The sequence below is a fragment of the Glycine max genome, chromosome 11 (genome assembly GCF_000004515.6).
Source record: "Glycine max cultivar Williams 82 chromosome 11, Glycine_max_v4.0, whole genome shotgun sequence".
Classification (NCBI taxonomy): Eukaryota; Viridiplantae; Streptophyta; class Magnoliopsida; order Fabales; family Fabaceae; genus Glycine; species Glycine max.
This window is the reverse complement of record NC_038247.2, coordinates 475,019-497,666: the sequence shown is the minus strand read 5'-3', so window position 1 is coordinate 497,666 and position 22,648 is coordinate 475,019. Positions and strand designations below refer to the sequence as shown.

The 22,648-nt window shown below is 30.9% G+C and overlaps 1 protein-coding gene across 1 annotated transcript; it reads left to right on the top strand.

Annotated features, from left to right (window-relative positions):
• Positions 1–10,252: 10,252 nt before the first annotated feature.
• Positions 10,253–14,975, top strand: LOC100815907 (protein tesmin/TSO1-like CXC 2). Its single transcript, XM_003537530.4, has 10 exons — positions 10,253–10,404; positions 11,180–11,340; positions 11,431–12,163; positions 12,575–13,047; positions 13,152–13,226; positions 13,509–13,689; positions 13,771–13,866; positions 13,945–14,011; positions 14,148–14,298; positions 14,387–14,975. Exons 1-10 carry the CDS (start codon positions 10,354–10,356, stop codon positions 14,721–14,723), a joined length of 2,325 nt encoding a protein of 774 aa, XP_003537578.1. The 5' UTR covers positions 10,253–10,353; the 3' UTR covers positions 14,724–14,975.
• The last annotated feature ends 7,673 nt before the right edge of the window (positions 14,976–22,648 follow it).

Sequence of the window (22,648 nt, the reverse complement as noted above, 5' to 3'; positions counted from 1 at the left end):
ATCCAATAATGCTTTACATGACAAATAGAAATAATCCAATTTTAATCATAGCTCACAAATATTATTTTTTTCCACGAGTAATGTAAACATTCAAAAGAAGTGTTTATAATTTGGGATTCTTTAATTTTAAGAATGAAAATTATTGGATATGAAAAAAGAATATCAAGATAGATGATTTTCAATAATAATAATTTCTAGAATATGATCCAAAAAAGTTAACTCCATGTTTGATAGAAAGATAAATTTTTTCATGCCCAAAATTATGATTTCCAAGATTCATGAATTTTGGGAATTTTGGGAAATCACGGATCTAATAACAAAGGTTATTTATAAGAATAAATAAAATATATTTGATTGATAAAAATATCCTTAGGAAACTTTATATAAGTTTTTTTTTATTGGCAAAACTGCACTTTTGGTTCCCCAGTTTATCTCTAATTTCGGATTTGGTCCTCCTATAATTTAATTCACAAATTTGGTCCCTCAGTTTTATAAATCCCTGCAAAATTGGTCCTGAAAGCCCGATTTGGATGTTGACTGTTAACCTCAGACATTGACTGCCACGTGTGACTATCACGTGTCAATGCCACGTGTCAACGTCTGAGTGGTTTCCTGTAAAGACTTTATTTTTTGTAGGTAAAATTGTACTTTTGATCCCTCAGTTTTACTCCAATTTCGATTTTGGTCCCCTTATAATTTAATTCACACATTTGGTCCCCCAATTTTATAAATCCTTTTATAAATTTAGCCAAATTTCATTACTGGAGAAGTTGTATTTCAAATTTCAAACAAAAATACCATTGTCATGCATAGACCACTTAAGCAGTCGTATACACATAATATCGCACGGGGGAGCAAAAAAAGAAAAAAAAGAGGGAGTTATTACAAAACCTATTAAAGTAAGAGATCTGAAAATTTCAAACCCAAGTTGAGATTCATGCGCCACTTTCCTAAGTTGAACAACCCCAGAAGTGGGAGAGAGACAAAGAGTGATTTTTCTCTGGGTTTCAAGTGAGTGAAAAACTTGCAATGAAAAAGAAATGCGCGATCAAGAGCTACCGTGTCTTTAACACGTGGCTAAACCATTCAAAAGACCAATTTTGCATAAATAATTTATAAAGGGGTTTATAAAACTATAGGATCAAATGTGTGAATTAAACTATAGGGGGACCAAAATCGAAATTGAAGTAAAACTGAGGAACCAAAAGTATAATTTTACCTACAAAAAATGAAGTCTTTACGAGGAACCACTCAGACATTGACACGTGGCAGTCAGCGTCTGAGGTTAACGGTCAACGTCCAAATCAAACTTTTAGGACTAATTTTGCAGGGATTTATAAAACTGAAAGACCAAATTTGTAAATTAAATTATAGGGGGACCAAATCCATAATTAGAGATATAGTGGAGGACCAATTTTGCAATTTTACCTTTTTGATATCGTTATCAAAAAAAAGTTTTTTTGAAATCAATACCAATTTTTTTATTTATTCATTATATTAAATAATATGATATTTTTATCGTAATGATTTTTTTTACTAAAAGATTATAACTAAGAAACATTCCCATAAAATATTGTTTTCTGAAAATATTATTTCTTAAAAAGGGAAGTTTTTTTTATTTGATTTTGATATCTTTTTTCTTTTTTTATCCTTTGATCTCTTTCTTGCCTTCCTCTCCTCTAATTAATATTTATTTCCTTTGACGTTACTTTAATAATTTATTACAATGTCAATAATAATATCGTCATCCCTGATCCTGTGTCTCCTTTCATAGAGAATCTTTTAAGAAAATGGCACCAACGGACAGTATCGTTCGCCGATTAAGGAAAAAAATCTTTCAAATTTGGTTATGATGTAAATAGAAGTTTATTTTGTTTATATATACTTAGTAAATTAATGTTACTTTAAAGATTTCTCTGAAAAAATGTTACTTTTAATGATATAACTCTTACCAATTATTATATTATTTAATAACTTTTAATTAAAAGCATTATCTTAAAAATCACTGTTGAATTATAGTGGTACCAAAAAAAAAAAATACTGTTGAATTAAAAATTCTTTTTACATATTTTATTTATATAAATTTTTATATTAATTTAAAATTATTTGAATTTTAATTCATATCAATCAGAACATTGAGGTAATATATTTGTAATTATACTAAAATATGAATACTTTTATTACCTTTTTATTATTATTTAATTTAGACATGATTTAATACATATAATCGAAGTACTATAAACCTATAATTTAGCAGGACAAAATTCACATATTACACAAAGTTGTCGATGATTTATATTTACATCATATATGAAGTCAAACTCGACAGTAATAAATTTTGTAAGATTGAACTGGTGCGTCGTTTGGCATGCTTTGATGCGTCTATTATATAAGTCAGCAACTCAGCTTGGTTTAATTGTGGTCCATAATACCTGCTAAGTTAAAGATAAAGTATAGTGGTAATTGACTATATATTTGGATATATGATACCAAAATGTCATACCCTATGCATATTTTATAATCCAATAATTTTATTTTGTCAACGGCTAATTCCATTGCTCAATCGATTTTCTGGAAGAAATATTGGTTGTCGCATGACTTCATGAATGTCTCTTGCTTGATGCGTGCAAAATCATTCTTCTTTGCCTTTTTTTTTTCCGAATAAAACTATCTATCTCCTGTACATATAATAGGACTAAAGGAGGGGCTAAGTTCACAAGATAGACGACTATTTATATTGTTTATACATCTCCTTATTTCTCTTTTCATTAAAAAAAATAATGTTTAGAAGTATTGAGGTAGAAGACATTATTATATTTTATACTGATATGTACATGATTTACATGTACGTTATTTATATACAAATAAATCTTAAGAAGAATAAATTTTAATCGATCCTATAATCAAGAAAGTCTATCCTATTGTCCTAATTATGACGATTAAGAAATTACTGTCTTAACTATTATAATTTTTGAAAGAAGTCGATCTTAATTATTATAATTAAGAAAGCCTAAATTATTAATCCAATTACATTAATAACCATGAAAGCTAATAACTACACCAAATCATGGAAACAAATCACTACTAATATAGTTGGCAATAAACATACAATAAAATTGAATAAGGATATATTTAGAATTTTCTCATTACCCCCACAAGTTATTGCATTGAGATTTTGAATGCTCAACTTATCAAAGAAAAAGGAAAGGGCCACGTCTTAACGATTTAGTAAACAACTAAACATAATTACAAACATAACAAGGCTAATATGTTTATAGAAAGTAGGGTTCTTCATAATTTGAAGAGAGAGCATCCTGACTATTGATCATTGAGAATGGTACAGGGAAAGAACAATATTTGGAAAGCCCAGCAAATTCTAAAGAACAATATTTACATCCGCAAGTGGCTTTCAGAATCTGCTAGAGTAGAGAACGCGACAACCCATAATATTCTGCAGATAAAATTTCAAAATCACAAAAGAACTATACTAAGGGATATTATTATATACCAAAATAAAAGGAACAAAAAGATATTATTAGTTTATAGTTTTATACAATTTTCCATTTGTAATTTATTTCTATTTCAAACTAAATCATGTCATTGCATTATAAAATATTCTATTTTGTGGTACTCTAAATTAAAAATAATTATGTTTTGGTCGGTTTTCTTTCCTTGCTTTTTATTTTTTGCTTACATTGTTGGATTTAATTTTGGGCTCAATTATTTCTTAAACATTATGTATTGGGTAAAATTTCCTGCATTCCACTGTTGCTTCAGACATTTTCCATTGGATCCATTTCGAAATACAAAATTGGTACCAGTAAAATTGGTACAGGCATTTACCGCATCAGTCCATTCTGAATTCTAACCCCACGTTTGTGGGAATTGCTTGGTAATAAGGCAAAATTAAATTATTTGGAAGATACTTATAGATAGCTTATAGATAGGTCCCAAACTTATTTTGCTCATATATGTGCAGATGTTAAAAATAAAATTAAAAAATCAGAAAAAAACAGTGCGGGACATTCAAAATCGTACGCACAGCATCCCATATACTGTCGTATTACTCTTAATAAAAATACAATTGAATGTTCCTTTACATAGCTCAAAGTGCAACGTTTTGTAAACAAAGAAGGGACAAATTAAATACTTGTACTTTTTACTGTCAAAGAGAAAACTATTGGATTCTACAATGAATAAGAAAAGGAATCAGGCTATCTGAGAAAGTTCATTATAGCAACGTGACAATGTGACATGAAGAAAAAGAAACGACTATTCATTTAGGTTTCATGCTTCAAAGTTCATTCATAATATATACAGGAGAGCTGTCTCATTGTACTATGGATGTAACCATATATATTAATTGTGATATTCTTTTTTTTTTCCTGAATTCTGACATTTTCCTCTGTACTCTAGTATTAACATTTACTTTTGTTTACTAAATAGAGGTTACCACGGAAGTTCTTAGTATAATAGAAACATTTGTTTATTGAACAGTTTTTTTTTTTTACGTTTTTAATCTTCTTTCTTAAAGCTGGATCCTTTACGTATCTTTTTTTCTTAATGAAAATGTTAATCAATATTCTATTCCACTTAAAGAATTAATTAAAATGATTTCTTTATTAAAAAAATATTTCAATAAAGTCGAGTTACAAAGATAGGAAATTAAATTACACACTAATGAATTGTAACTTGTTGTTCACACAATAAAAAATGTAACTTGTTATTGTTCATTTTCCATTTATAGCAAGAAAGTTTCTCGACGTATATGGATCATGGATGGTTGGTTCTTGGATTGGCAAATGGCAATCAAATCATCGAGCTTGAAGGATTCAAAGTCAAACACCTACTCTCTCTATATATAAATAGATTCCATGGAGGAGATTATGACGTACAATAGCATCATTTGTGTCTTTGTTTTGATATATTCTACAAGAAGAAAAGAAATGGGTTTCAGGGGCAGAGGTACCTTTCCCATTTTTACGTACATGATAATTAACCTATGCATGCATGCAGATGATGATGAGAATGGGAGGAGGAAGGCGATCATATGCTACACCAGTTTCTTAATTAATTTCTTCTTTTATTATTATTCATCACATGACTAATATTGATTAATTTACGTGCTTCCATCTTTCATTTTCACTATTTGAAAATTTAAAGATCGATGAGAAGGTGCTAATTAAGTTTCTGGACATATATATATATTTTGTAATTTTCTACGTTAAGATTGTAAATAAGGCAATGTTTGATATTAATTAATTGTCCTGCCTTCACTCTTAGGATAGCTGATCGATCGAGACTGGGAGTGGAAAAATGACGCGGCGCCACTTTAGTTCTCTGCATGATCTGATCTACGCATGCAGCTTTGTGTGTTTGTGTATATATATTAGTTATATGAATAACTTTTGAAATAAATAAAATGTCACCATTAATGCTGCATCATTTTGCACCAAATAGGCTCAGTTGTTTTTGGGCCAAAATTTTACTGGATCAATAAGCCCATCAATTTGGGCATGAATTTTTTCAGAGCTACATTTTTTAATTGAGCTCACTCTAGTTTTAATTACAAATTCTTTGGACCGACCCATAAAGCTAGACTCACATTGCCAACTCTACCTCTTGCTATTTTTTACAATTTTTTTATTTGAGTTTATTACTTTTTTAGTTATTAAACTTTTTCAATTTTTTTTACTGACTTTAGTCTCTTAAAAAAGACTAAAGGTAAGAATAGAAAAAAAAGAAAAGGGGCATTGACTTGCAAAAAAAGTTTCATAGATTATAAATAGAAATTCTAAAAAACAAAATAGGAACAGACAAAATAGTAAACCCTTGTCACTTTTTTTCCTTTACAGTCATAATCAGTCAGGCTCGTCCTCACAATTCTCTAAACCAATTCCAGAAGCTATTACAAAAGAGAAGTTGATTATAGTAAGTAAAATCCCTTTTGTAGATAACCATCAGGTGTGGAATAAGAAAACAGAAAAATCAAGAAATCTCATCATGCATTTGTTCCCTTTTGTTGGGGAAAAAATTATGTCTTTATGATTCCTTACCAGACTAACCATCCAATAAAAACACACAAGTTCTTTACTTCCCAGCTTCCATTGAAGAATATTTCTTATTTATTTACTTTTTCATTTATAATTGTTTTTCATGTTTACACAAGTTTATTAAAATTGAGAGTTTACGTAAACTCGTGAGAGTTCTATAGACTCGACTCATGGATTTACTCGTAAACTAGTAAGAATCCACTTCATACAAAAATAACAACAAAATATCTATAAATAACATATCAATTAAACATTTCAACAATATAATAAAACAAAATAATAAATCATAAATTTTACAATATTTAAATAACCAAGTCTATAAATGCATCACTACTAGATAATAACTTGTAAATATTGTAGTAGTGGTAGATCATTCCATGAATGATTTGATATTATTAGAGAACAAAAGTTTAATGTTATTAAATATGAATTTTGTTTATTCGGAACTAATATACTAAATGAAGGTATATTGAATACTAAACAGACAAAAAATAATAAAAAATGACTTATATTATGGTCTAATTTTTTTAACTTGCTAACTTGTTGACTCTATAGTAAACAAGAGTCTAATAAATTTATTTAGAGTTAATAGAGTTTATCCAGAATCTCTTAAAAAAATTCACACAAATTAATTCATATAAGATAAATAATATTATAAACATATAAGAATTAGTAAATTAATTGGAGAGATTGATGATCATATTTATATCCAGGAAAAATTGAAAATAGTAAGGTGCCAGAGAAACCGACAAGTGGACAAGTTGCTAATTTATGGACAAAATTCGCAATTTCGCATGCCCTCTTTGGAATGGCCGCGCTCATATGCCCATGTAAGAACTTTCCTCCAGAAACGTACATTAAGTCAAACAAAAGTACCCAAAAATAATAATGAGAAGTGATTAAACAAAATAAAAGCCTTCAGTTAATTAAATATGATTTTTCTGATGGATTATATTCCTCCTGACACCGTAAACAGAATAATTATCAGTGCGTTGTCTGTCACCAACAGTTGACACGCAAACTGTACCTACTTGATATTTGATCTTCCTCTCATATATATTAATTTTTAATTAAAAACTTTTGGTCTTTATTTTGGACAGCATCCACAAATTAAGAAATAAGAATTAAAGAAATAAACTACCCCCATCTATAATAGTATTTGTCAACTGTTTTTTTAAAAAAAATAAAAAATCTAATAATAATATTTCCGACACCCTCTTCTCAAAAGCCAAAAGCGTGTGTTGCAGTTATATGCGTAAAAAGAAACTAAGGTTGGGCTGAATATGTTTCATTTGTCAGTTAAGTTATCTAAAAAGACGGCATTATTAGTTTGTAGCGGAGATGCCCTGTTTTGCCAGCAATATGGCACGTGAGAGATTACTTAAATAGTCAACACTATGGTTTCGCATTGGCATGAACTTCACCTCCCTGGAAAATGGAAAAGACATACATACCCTTGACCACTCCACAATCACGTGAGCAACACAACAAATACTATAAATTGGGGAAAGAGGAAACTGGTGGGAGCAGGAGGATAAGGCAGACGCATAAGTCGTGAACAACTTAAGCCTCACATTATGATATCACCATGAAACCCACAGACCCTACCTACACTTGTCGAATCGTTCGGGCTGGGGCGTAGTAATTTTGATACCACTAGTGAGCTAGTAAAACTACTTATGTGTCGTTAAGATTAATAATGTTAAATACTTTATAAGTGTCGTGTTAAAAAAATTTCAAAATTAGTATATTATAACTTTTCAACCTAATATTAATTAGGATTTATTACTCCTCCAATGCTTATCAAAGGTGTAACTTGGTCCTTATTATAAAGTCTAATTTGAAATATCTCATACGATAATTATTTTTTACAGATAGGCATGGGCATTGAACAATTATTATTTAATGATAATATTTTCTTGAACATGAATATTTTTAAGAATTGTTATTACTTTCATTCCACTAAAAGTGACTTAGTTATGTTTTTTTAACAGGCATTAATGATTAAGTAAAATTGACAGTATATATTTTATATAGATAACATGATGAACTAAAAAAATCACCATACTTATATATTTTTACATGTATATTTAATATTTTTCTTAGACAATGTTCTAGCATGGGTTTTCTCTGCTAGAAAATGAGGTTGCCTGTTTAGAGCATTCACGTATGTGTTCTGTCGATTTTTCAGATCTAAGATAAATTTTAATCTCGGACTAGTTGGTAGTTATTCGAATTAGGTGTGTATTTTATTATTGTCTATCTTATGTTATCAACGGTCAAATCATGGATTGAGGTCCCAATAGACATTAAAATCAATTGGAAGAATACACAAGCCAGAGCCTTGAACCAAAGAGGAAACGAGCTTAAAAAATCGGAGAGATACAATCACTTATTTATTTCAATATATGATTTATTTTTATTTCTAAATTAAATTTTAAGAGAAATTATCAAATAATTAAAAAAAACTTTAAATAACGAATACACAAACAACATAAATTATTTATCAAAATCATAAAAAAATATTTATTGTTTACAAAATTTAATTATAATATATTTTATATGCTTAAACTGTTTATTTATTGTAAGTTACAATTATATACAAATAAATATTGTGAGAAATACTAGTTAAATATATTTCACGTTATATATGTGATTGTAGTTATTATAGGATAAGAGAATTCAATAATCGAAAAAAAGTTTGATGGGAAGGGCCCAACAAAGGGACGATAACCGATAACGTCTTGTGATCCTAATTGTGGATATTAAATTCCGTGCGTGTTACGGGGTTAGAGAATGATTCAGGTATGCATGATTAGCGTACCATGTACGCGAGTGTTCACCACTTTCCGTACGCCTCAGCTGCACCAGAATACACCCTTTTCAAATTCTCAGCGCGCTAAAACGCAAAGCCTTCTTCTTGTTCTTATTGGTGTGTCATAGTGTCATCTTATCTCATGCTATACTATTGGCGTTGCCATTAAATTTAACGGCTCAGATTCCGAATCCCTCTTTTTCCTTCTTCTGTTAAAATACTGTGAACAGCAATTTACAGTACAATTTAATTCTTACTATAATTTTCAGAAACACAAAACGGTAACAAGTATTTTATTGGGTAATTGTACGATGCCTCACCTTGTATGTCATCTCCGTTATGCAAGCTAATCATTTTTAATAAAAGGGAATCAAATAGTCAATCATGATTTTTCATGAGGCTGAAACGTTTCCTAAATGGTTTCTAACACAGGTTGAAAATTAAATTTTGGTTCAATTCCTTTCCCTTGAGCATTAATACCCGAGGAGGATATGAATGTTTTCTTTTAATAGCTCTGTGTAGGTGGAAGGAAGAGACTTTGGAGCTTATAAAATACTAGCAGTCTTCCAAATACGTACGTTGCTAAAATAAATATATTATTAAGCTTGATCTTATTCCTACGCTAAAGTTTTAAATATTTTTTACACCAGTAAAAAAATAGAAAGAAAAAAAGTACAATGTGAGATAAAATTAATAATATGCTAATAGAGATATAAAAGCCGGAAAAAAGTTTGTATAGAAATTATTATACAAATAAAATTACTCGAATATTATTCATTATGGTTGGAATATGATTATGATTGTAGTACCTACCTCTTTCTCTTCACACAATTAAGAATACAAATTCCACTGGGTTGATTTAATTTTCAGTAAAAGTTTGGTAAACAAATTTATGGCATCTGATCGCTACAAGCAAAACATTTTATTTTGTGGTACAGAAACTACAGAGAAAACATTATTATGAGAATTAGTTTCCTCAAATAACATTAATTTTTTTTTTCTTGGAAACTTTATTTTCTTGTTTATGGAATAAAATGAATCGGGACCAATTTAGAACCTTATGCCATAAAGAAATAAAGTTTAATTTCAAGGCCCCTTATAGTAATCCGAATTGAGAGATGTAGAGCAGTTAAGTAACTAAGCGAGCGATGTTGTTATTTTGGAGTAGAAAGAAACGGCGCTAAAAAAGAAGAAAGTTGTGGTAGAAAAAAAGAAAGTGTAGAATGAATATTAATATAAAACGTATAATCTGAAGGAAAGAATAGATTTGAATGAATTAAAGAGAGAGGGAAGGTAGAAGGAGAAAATGCAGATAGAGAATATGGGAAGTGAAGTGTTTATACGTTACTTTGGCGACAAAATAGAAAAGAAAAGAGGGACAGCTGTGGTTGTGGTCCCCAGCAGAAAAAGTTTCTTCTCCCGCCCTCCGGCTTCATGAATCATACTTAAGAGAGAGAGTAGTGCAGTAGTGCTGCCTCTCTGGACATGGACACGCCAGAGAGGAATCAGATCACCGCTACTCTCTCTATGTTTGAGGTCACCTTTCACTCTTTTTCCTCTTCAATTTCATCGCTTCCTTCCTCTTCTCTTGCATGTCTTTCATTATGCACTTTTTTCTTTCACTTCCAACCTTTCTTCTTCTTCTTCTTCTTCTTCTTTACCCTTTTCAAACAATTTTTCTCTTTGTAATTCTTTCAAGTGTTAGTCACACTTGTTTCTGCTCTAGGTCTTTCAAGTTCAATTTAGAGGCCTACGGGTCTCCTATGTTCTACTATTCTCATATAAGTCTTAACTTTGCGGGTAGCAATACTTGCTTTTATGAAAATTTTCTATTTGCATTCAAATTGAGAAAATTCCACCACCTTTTTTTTTTTTTTTTTACTTAATTTTCTGTGTCTGTCCTTTTACTTCTGCGGAAGTATATCAGAGAGAGCCAGTTAATTTGCTATGGCGGGATTGGACTGGCTCTCAGGTTTTAAGAGTAAAGTTTCACCGCAGACTTGATAAACAGTCACATGCTGGTCTCGCTTGATAAACATTTTTCTACAATCTTTTATGTACATATTTATAATGTTCAATGAGCAACACTTGTCAGATCTGGTCCGTTAGCAAATTATTTGTGAATTCTTTCTAATTTTCTGTACTTGTTGGTATTTGGTAAACTGTGAAATGACTTTCTCCATGTTTTTTTTTGGCCGTTTTTATCAACACAAGTTACTCTTCTTTTCTGCATGTATATATTATTATTATTATTATTATTATTCTTCAATTCATCCGGTTTAAGTATATTTTTAACCTTTGGTATATGCAGGATTCACCGGTTTTCAACTATATCAATAGTTTATCTCCTATAAAGCCCGTTAAGTCTGTTCCCATCAGTCAGACTTTCAATTCACTGAGCTTTTCATCCCCTCCATCGGTTTTCACATCACCCCATGTCAGCTGTCTCAAGGAATCTAGATTTCTCCGGAGGTAATTTTGAGAACATTTTATTTTTTAGGCCATTTCTATATAAATTTTTTAGTGATGCATTTCTGACGGTATCCAATTATTCATCTTTAGACATAACCCGTTGGGCACATCAAAGCCTAAGGTTTCTTCTGAAGATGTAATTAAAGTTCACTCAAGTGAAGAGACTCTTGCTGATACTACACGCGCACACCATAACTCAAGTAAATTACAGGAGGAAAACACTGGTAAAGGGATTTCATTAAGAGATGCTTCGCTTGAGCTATCTAGGGAGCACATAAGATTTTCAGATGAGCTACCGAAAGCTTTAAAATATAATTGTGGTAGCCCTGGCTATGATCATCCACCTTGTGGTGATGAGGCCAACTCTCTTTTGGAATTGCCTGGTGAGGCAGCAGAAAATGTTGGCTATGTTCAGGAAGGTTGTAAAACTGATTCAGTTGAGGGCGAAGTGCATCTTCAGGAAATATGTCAGATGGAGCCAAAGAGTGAAGGTCCAGACTGTTATTGGGATAGTTTAATTCCTGATGCCCCTGATATGCTAATTTTTAATTCCCCAGGTGAGGCAGAAGCTTTTAAGGGTCTAATGCACAAACCCTTGGACTCTTCTATTCGACTCAGCAAATTTATGTCTATGCTTCCACATTCTACCATCAATAATGGTAGGAAAATGCACATTGTTGATTCAGTTGCTTCTGGTTCTGCCCATGAAATTGAAGATAATCATTCTGAGCCGATGACAGCCACAGGCACGAGCCAAACTCAAGATAATCTTGCCGATGTTGCATTAGTGACTAGCAATTCAAATGAGAAAGCAAACGACCAGGTAAGCAAATGAAATTTTTCAGTGTTGAAGTGAATTATGTATATTGTAATTTATGTGTATGATTGCATAATTATTGTTGGTATCCTCCTTTTGTTATGGTTTGTGTGGAAGTATCATTTCTAATTCTAGCACAATACTGCATCACTGTGGTTTGTAGCCAATCAGGACTTTATTGTTGGTATCATCCTTCTGTTGTATGTACATCACAAGATTAAATCCATTTTTTTTTCAATTAATATTGTGCTGCATTTTACATTCCCTGGTATATGCTGTAGTAAAGAAGCATGCTATGTCATTTTGTATTCTTTTTTTGGTTTATAAACATTTGAAACTTTTTTTTTCTTTGTACTTGTTTTATAAATATATTAACGAGTCAATCAATCTATAAGAACTTTTGTGTTTTGGTTTCAGCTTGTTTCAGTCACACACCGTACCATACGGAGGCGCTGTCTAGACTTTGAGATGGCCAATGTTCAAAGGAAGAACTCTGATGATAATTCAAACATCGGTTTTAGTACATCTGAGTCTGATGAGAGGAATGTCGCTAATGAAAAGCAATTGCTTCCTGCAAAACGCAATGGGAATTTACAGAGGGGAATTTTGCAAGGAATTGGTCTACACTTGAATGCACTTGCTGCCTTAAAAGAATACAACGGCACACAAGTTGAAAAATTGTCTTCTGGAAGACAACTCAGTCTGCCCAGCTCTACTTCTTTGCAAATCACTACAAGCCAAGAACATCAGCATCTATCATTGGTACCTGTATCATCTGAAAGAGAATTGGATCCATCAGACATTGGGGTTCATCCTGCTGAAGATTGTTCCCAGCCATCAGCTTACATGGCTGGTGAAGACTTCAATCAGAACAGCCCCAGAATGAAAAGGCAAGTGAAGTTGTTAATTACCTGTACATTTTCTTGATGAACTACATCCCATTATTTTGAATTTTTCCTTTCTTCATTAGCCTTACACCGAGTTGGATTTGCAGGCGTAAGTCGGAGACACCAGGAGACACCGAGGGCTGTAAACGCTGCAATTGCAAGAAATCAAAGTGTTTGAAGCTGTAAGTTGAAATGAATTTTATATTATCTTCTTTATTTCTGGGCTGCAACAATGGATTAGTTTACTGTAGTAAATTGGACTCAATTTTCCATGTTTAATTGGTCCTGTTACAGCTACAGGCTATTGTCTGTCAATTTCTTTTGGGTTCTGTGTTCATTGCTTTTCTTTTGCACTTAATTATTATGTTTTTATTCAATGCAAGCTTTGGAACCAAAAAAGGGAAAGAAAATGACCTCACTGTATTTGAATATACTTATTTTATTTTTCTTTCTTTTTGTATCAGTTATTGTGAGTGCTTTGCTGCTGGTGTCTACTGCATAGAACCCTGCTCCTGTCAGGATTGCTTCAACAAACCTATTCATGAAGACACTGTTCTTCAAACTCGCAAGCAGATTGAATCTCGTAACCCTCTTGCATTTGCTCCTAAAGTCATCAGAAATTCTGATTCTGTACCTGAAATTGGGGTTAGAAAATAAACTCGACTTAGTTTTTCCCCTAAGCAATTGAAACATCTTTTATAGGTATTAATTATTATCTTTTTGTAGGATGACCCAAATAAAACTCCAGCTTCAGCACGACACAAAAGAGGATGCAACTGCAAAAAATCAAGCTGCCTAAAGAAATATTGTGAATGTTATCAGGTTTTCACCCTTGTCCTATCTTGTATGCTTGCAATTTCAGTTATAACATGAGTTACAAATGGTAGTTTTCTTTTGAAGGGTGGTGTTGGTTGCTCCATTAGCTGTAGATGTGAAGGATGCAAGAATGCTTTTGGTAGAAAGGATGGTAAGTTTTCAATCAGAACCATCAAATTGGCTGTCAATTTGACCTATTAGATGTCTTAAAGCATTTTGATAATTCCGTGTGGTAATTAACATTCCTGTTGTCAATTGACTCAATTCCTTGTTTATTTTTGGTTCAGGTTCTGCTCCTGTAGGCATAGAAACTGATCCAGAAGAAACAGAAGCCTCTGACAAGGGTATGGTAGAAAAAACTTTACAGAAAACTGAAATTCAGAATACTGAGAATCATCCAGATTCTGCTACAGTGTCAACACCATTACGGCTTTCCAGGTTTGATATTCTGACTTTTTGTCATCTGAGATGATAAAAACTGATGATGACTCTTATTGATTAACGTCATTTCATTTCCATGGGACAGGCCATTGCTTCCGTTGCCCTTTTCATCAAAGGGAAAGCCACCAAGATCTTTTGTTACAACCATCTCTGGCTCTGCATTATTTGCCAACCAAAAGCTTGGGAAACCAAACCCTCTTTGGTCTCAAGCTAAGCATTTTCAAACTGTTCCAGATGAAGAAATGCCGGATATTCTGCGAGGTGATAGCTCTCCTATCACTTGCATCAAAACCTCTTCTCCAAATGGCAAGAGGATCTCCTCTCCTAACTGCGACTTGGGATTATCTCCTAGTCGCAGAGGTGGCAGGAAGTTGATATTACAATCCATTCCTTCATTTCCTTCTCTCACCCCTCACCCTTAGAAATGGGGAAAATTTTCGTTCTAAGTTAGCCCCCTCCCTTTTTAATCTCATGTTTTAGTTTGTTGCTTTAGGTTTATGTATATTCAGTTAAGTTTTACTTCGGTAATAATATGTTGCATTCCTTTCATAATGTACTAGTTAAGTAATAGTTATAATCATTACCGGGATTAATCTTTACGTTTTTCTGTTATGATTTTGGACATTTCTTTATAAATAAGTTCCTGATGGTACCCGTTGGAGGAATTATCTTAATTTAAGCTGTTGATTTGTTTATGTTGCATTCCTTCCTTTGAATTGTAACTTCATCAACCAAACAAGATGTATAGTTTTAACCAATGCTGGGAGAAAAATCAATCGGTTTTAAATCACAAATTCGTATATGAAGCCTACGACCAGTTGTCTAGCCTCATTTGTTTTTATATGGAAGAACAAAGCTGAAGACAAACTAAAAATATATGAAAAACAAGGAAATAGAAGAATGAAAATATGACAGAAAAACATCACAGTAACATCTCTTATTAAAGACTTTGACAATCAATTGTTTTACAACATCCATGACTGAAAAATTAAGGCATTTTCTAACAAATTTCTAGTTAATGTGGAGTCTCAATTTGAATTTCAAAGGTTCAAATACGTTTTTATTTTTTTTTATTTTTACTTTGGCTTTCTTCCATTTATTTTGCTTATAATTTTTTTCATTTTCTTTCTCAAGTTGGACCTTCGCTCTACGCATTCCACTTCAGTTTTTCCTAAAAACTAAATGCAATTTTCATGACATCCATGGTTCCCATGTTTAGTTTTTTTAATCATCTTGAGCTTCTCCTTCATTGCATTTATCCATATCCTAATAGGTTCCATGATAACAACATTGCATCTTTGGTAAATGTCAAAAGATGGTATTCTTCAATCTCCTCTAGAACATCAAGTTTTGCATACAAAATATTTCAAAGTATGGGCATCTTTGCACTTATGTTTTTGATTTTGATCTTACCCCTTTGTCCTTTTCATCTATAGTAGTGTGCTCTTTCATCATTAAATTTAAAGAAGAAATAAAAAATATTTTCTTTCATTTGAACTTTAAACATGTTATGGCCATAAAATATGAGTTGATTTAGACACACATAAACATCATTAATGTAAACCTAATATACTTCCTATAGCCATGATTCTCCTTTCCTTGTCGTGGGTACGATAACTGATATACCAGATGTGCATATTCTCCTTTCACTTTGACTATAAATTTTATCAGGTTCCATGAATAGCTCTTGATATTGGTCATATGATTTGTACAACCATTGTTAATCAACCAAGAATGACCCATGGTGTTTCTTGTTGTAAGACATGTCGCGATAAACAAATGGCCTTTTTTATATTGCTCAGTAATTGTCTTTGCTTCTTCATGTTGTTTGATATGATTTGTAAACCTACTCAACGTGGTCAAGGTTGTAAAATTTTTTACAGTTAACATCAGGCTTCTCTAATAACACTTCGGTTGAGAATGATTTGTCTTTTTGCAATGAGAGTAAGATAGATAGACTTCTTCTTTATTCTTGTAGTTGTTCCTATTTTCACCTCCTCTTGTGCTTTTTCGCCTTTGCTTGAAAAGCACCTTCCATGGACCCTGCCCTCTCGTCATCGCCTTTGTTCTTGTGCTTGCAATGCATCCATTAATTTTGCCAACAAATCCTTAGTTTCTCAGTATAAGGGAGTTTTTCTACTTGTCTTTTTGCCACATAAACCATTTTTTTTCCCATAATTCTTTCATAAGAAAACTCCTTAGAAAACATGATCTCACATTGTTAACTATACCTAGTAACTTGTTCGAATACTCTTTGATGGTCTCAGCCTCCTTCATTTTCAATCCTCAAACTCTCAAACCAAGTTAATATATATATTCTTTCATTCCTCTCATAATCCTTGTTGAGATAGTCTCATATTAGCTTTGTTGAACCCAAGTTCCTGATTCTTGCAAAAATGGTGTTCAAAATCGCAGAAAATAAGCAAGACTTAGCTTTGGATTTTCTTGTCTTTCTATCTTTGTTATATGTCATTTGAGTAATTGTCGGATTTTCAAGCATCTATTGCACTTCTTCATAGTCTCCTTCAATAGTATCTCAGAAGTCTACACCTTCAAGATAAGCTAAAATTTTAATAGCTCAAACATGATGGTTTTCACCATCAAAGATGGATATCGATCGCAATGGAAACATTTCTATGCTTCTGTTTCCTTCTTGATAATTTTTTGTATTCACTCACGTCATAGGTCCTCCAAGATAAAAGAAAGAAAAACTCCCGTGCCAATTTGTTGTTATATGGAAGAAAGAAATAAAAACAACTAAAAATATATGAAACACAAGGAATACTGAAATTTTATAACTGCAAACACAAATTACAAGCATAATTAAAATCCTTAAGCAACATAATACTAAAATTAGTGTTCTTAAAAAGAAAAAATAACAGAAAAAGATCACAAAAACATCTCTTGAAGACTATCAAAGACAAAAACTTAAGGCATATATGAAAGCTTGCAACCCATCATGGCTTATGAAAGAAAGTGCTTATTTGTAATATGGATGCAGAGTATGGAATCCTTTATTTATTTTTAGTTACTTTTAATCATTCTTCTTGGTTCTAATTAATCCGTGTTAAGTGGGGAATTCATTGTTATGGAAATGGAATATTTTTCTATTTCTGCACATCGTCTCGTCTAGTGAATCTGAAGTGTTGCCTTCAATTTCCGTCTAAATTATAACTATCACTATCATTACTTGCTAGTTAATTTATTTATTTTTCTTTAGATTCTAACGTTTTTTAATGCACACCATTTACTGATTACAGGAAAGTGCCTTTCTTCTCAATAATTTTTATTGGGGGGTAGGGGTCAGTACTCGTACTCATCTGTTAGTTGAAATACCTATTCAGAGAGATGAGATTTCATTCTTTCAGCGTTCGTGGTATACGCAAACTTTTCGGCACAATAAAAATATTGGCTCAGATTGCTCTTTTAGGTAAATTAAGAGAAAATGTTCTATCTACCAAAAAAAAAGGGTAAGATGTTGTAGACTGTTATCTAAATACAAATTGTTATATATAATAATCAAATTCATTAATTTATACAATAATTATTTTAAAATTTTATATATATATATATATATATATATCATAACTTTTAGTTTTATTTATATTGTTAGTGTATAGTTTTTAAACTCATGAATTAAACGTATTGTATTTACAAGTGTTTTATAATTATAAATCATTTTCGTGGAGAAGATTTTTACTTTGTCAGTGTTAAAAAAAATCTGACGTAAATGATTTGACATGATTGTTGCGATATAGATGATACAAGCAACTCAAGTAACTTCCGTAGACCAATCATGAGTTGTATGATAGCCTTAACCCTAATAATGGACCTTCAATGTTGAACATAACAAGATCATACTATATGACAACACAAAATGACCGCTGACGCAATCTCATATGACCTGCGTATATTCGTCCTTGCCCTCATTCTTTCATATATCCCAATAGAAAATTATCAAGAACGCACTATGTAAAATAGGAATTTTAACATGTGTTTGGGGATTAAATTTTACAAGGTACAAAAAACAGAATATTTGTATATATTTTAATAAATATTTTTGTAGTTTAATAATTTTAACAAATAAAAGAAACGATTAAGATGATAAATTAACATAAATTTAACGTTATAATATTTTATTTATTTTTATAAATTTTAACTTTCTCTATTTTAAGATGAAAATTTGCCCATCTTTATTTTTTTTTCCTTTGAATTAATGGTTTGGATCGATAATAACCGGCCCAAACAAATTGACAAATTTGCATGCAAGCACAATTAATGTTATAATAAAATGCATGCATTAATTCTTCTTTAAACTTTATAGGTAGATATACTCACGATTTTGTGGAATTTTTTTGGGTACGTTGGTAGTACGGATTTTTAATTCGTATTTATCATCTCCCAAGAGTTTATGAACACCATAAAATGGGAGAAAAACAGAAAACACTAAAATAACCAAGGAAAAATTGAATGCATCACCAATTGCAGAATTGATTATCGGATACACAATATTAATCGTGAAGACTAAAAAACCTAACAAGTTGTACGATACTATGCTGCTATTGATACTGATTGGATGATGGTCGTGTCTCATCTTCACTATCAAGTAAGTTTGGGTTATTATTGATCAAAACGACGTTTTATTTCTCTTAATAATTTTTTCCTTGAATTAATTGGGTTTGCATGCAAAATATTCATATTTAGTGAAATTATCAGTTCTTTCAATTAATAATAACATTGGTTAAACTGATGCTTAACAATAGTAGATCGAGGAAAATACATTCGATTAATTCGCCTACATATGTTCATATATACTTATAACAGATGACTAGCTATATTACCAATATGCTGTATGTTGCTGCATGTGAGTGGTGAATAAGTGGGAAATAATGACAATTTTTCTTAATAATTCCTCTCTCTTTACAGAATGGCGGTTTATTATCACTTGACCAAAGTTTTTTTTTGAATCGTTATTAATTTCCTCAACTCCAACACCCTCCCTCACCCTCTATGTTTTGTCTTCACCTTCCTAATTGAGGAAATGGTTTTTCGATTCAGACTACTACTGAAATTTGATGAGGGAAATGGAGTGCGGAGTGCCGGTGTCACGTCTTGAAAATTAGCTACTAGTAAAACAAAAAAAATATGACTCATTAATCTTTTTTGAAATGGGGATGGGACCATACATAGAGTGCCTTTCTTCTTCTAGAATTCCAAGACTAGTTGCTCTTGGGGTGGGTAAGGGTTGGGATGGTCTTGGAAGTGGAAATTAAGAAGAGAGGTGGATAAGAATAAGATAACCTAAATTTCTCACGGGTGTACAAAAATATACACACACGTGTGGACTAATTAATAATATGTGCTTTATTTCATCTTTTGCGTAGAGCTAACAATGTTTAGAGAGAATGGCAAATGTGTGGAGTAAAATCACATCATGTGGGTCGGTGATTTGCAACCTCTTAAAGTACTCTCTCTTAAAAGCATTTGAGTTTGGTTAGGTAGTAACATCAAATGAAGTGGAACCAACAAAAGAAACAAGAAAGAAGGTAGTAGATCACAGTGGGCTCGAAATTGTCTTTGCCTTGTTTTCAATCATCATGTTAATTATATCATCCTGATTCCTGCTTAGCTTAGCTAGATGGCCCTTATATTAGAAAATATATACTGAACTGATATCTAGCTGGTCTAGATTTTCCTATCATGGATTGATTGCCAGCTTCCACCAGTAACATGCTTTTGTTTTTTTACCTCAAAATCTAAGACTAGGACCTTTCTTTTAGAGATGAATAAAGAGGTAATTTCCTCCTTAAAACAAACAAGATGTCCACTAATTATTTTTTAATCTATTTAAGCCATTTAATACAATGATATCTATATATTTTTGTCCTACTAACTACATATTCAGCTAGCCATTATAATTTGTTTAACTATTCATTCAATTCACTTATTCCATGTATTTAATTTTATTAGTTTATGAATTTTTACAATCGGGCCTTAAATTTGTACCCTTATAACTATTTTCTTCAATTCTCAATTTAATTCAACCTTTTAAAAATATTTAATTTATATACATAGTTAATGTAAATTATATTAATTTATACAAAACATCCGATATAAATTCATAATACTACAATATCATATTAACGAATATGATGAAATGATATAGTAATTTTCTATTGAATGTTTGTATAAAAAATTTACATTGTTTGCAGGAACGTAGCTAAAAGGTTATTGAATGGGAGATCAATTTTTTTTACACAATTATTTAAATATCTAACTTTTAATAAATAATTATTTAATAAATAATAAGTTTAAAAATTATTTATTGTGAATTTTATGTGTAAAATTAAATATATGATTAATTACTAGAAGAAAATTAATTACATATCAACTCAAAAATCTATTATTTTATTAATATTTTTTAATTTTATATATATATATATGCCCTCTGGGTCTGTGGTTGTTAGTGCATATAAATTAAATTATTTAAATAACAAAATTAATTATATTTTTATGTATTATAATATATTTTTTCAACAAATTGTCAGATTCTAATTAAGTGTAACGAAGTTTAGATTATTGAATTTCATTTAATTTCTTAAAAAATTACTATATTAATTATGCATCTAAAAAATAGTTATGTTATCTTCTACCTTAATATTATTTAACTATTAGTACTTATTAAAACAAAAATTATTTGGACTAGTTGATCCGTTAGTCGTTGGAACATAGTTATTTGGGTTGATAGTTGATGATTATTGTTTTTTAAGACAATTTATGTATTATACAAGTATTTCTTTCTCTATCATATATATATTAACTCGTTGACAAGTGTATTAAATTGTCATAAGTAATAAAATTAGAATATAAAGGAATTTTATATTTAGATTAATGCAAACTCAAATTAAAAGCAAGAGATGAGAAATTTAAAAATAACATATAAAAAAAAAGATAGAACATAAGGTAAAGAAAAGATAAAAGATTTAAAGATAAAATTAGAATATAAAGAAAAAGGATAAGATAAGAAAAATAAAAGATGAGAAAGATAAAAAGATTAAGATAAAAAAGATAGATTCAAGATAAGATAAAGAATAAAAGATAAAAGAAATAAAATGAAGAACGTGATAATGTTGGGACATGTCCTGCCTTGTTTGTCTAGGATGTATGAGTTTATGATTTTTCTTTATCAATTGAGGTGATTCTATTTTACCCACATCTGTTCAATTACTTGCCCCTAATTCGTCACGATGACAAGCCTATTTTATGTATTTATCTTCCAAATTCCTTTACAAAGATTCAACAAATAAAATGCGAAGTATGGATTTTGCAAGAATGCATGAGCATAAAATAATCATTTTATGTCTAGCAATGACTTTTCTTATGAAATCGTTGCTTTTTGTTCTATTAGAAGTTATTCTTTTTTGAGGGTATAACCCCTAAAACCAATGTATGCATACATTCTTTAAATTTTATTTAGGAGTTATCTTCTCCCAAACGTTTAACCCTTCATAGAATACAAAGATGAATAATGCATGATAAAAGTAGAAAAGATAATAGAATAGAAAACACTTTTGCATTGATAAAGAGTGAATATATTATACATCGTTTGACTTTTAGGCCCTAATTAGGGGTTTACCCATGGTCATTGAGGGTTTTACAATGGATGGGGTATAAGAACTGGAGGGATGAAATAAAATAAATGAAACCCGTATTATAGGGGGGTTCTATAGTGTGTCTCCTTCTTGACTTGATTCTTTTTTTATGGTTGTTGAATGAACTTGGACCTAAGTTAAAAATCTTTCTTCCTGATATTTTGGATATTTTCTCGATTTTTTTTTCTTGTTTAATCTCTCCTTTTTATATCTGCAAGTCGTAAATAAAAAAATAACCGTTATAATATATATATATATATATATATATACACACACTGATTTTCCCACAATACATCCCGTGAATAGTAGTCGATGATTTGATTGTGGGATGTCTAATATTCAGTAGGTAAATAGTCAATGACTGATATGCAACAAATAATAGTTAACGGACTCATATATATTGAAGACTATTAATCTAATGATTAATAGCAGACCTGTAATATTAGTGAAATCAAGTTAGGATCTCTGAAGTTTAGGTTAATAATTTAAGGGAACTAAATTGATCTTTGTGAATACATGTGACGGGATGAAAGACACTTTCCAAAAATATAAGAGAAGTGATTAATTAGTAGAAAAACAAAATTAGTAGAAAAACAACTACCATTTTTTGCACGTGGGATGGATAATTAGAAATGAAGGCCAAAATATAAGAAAATAACACAAATAGTTTTGGCTAACTTCCTATGATGACAGCA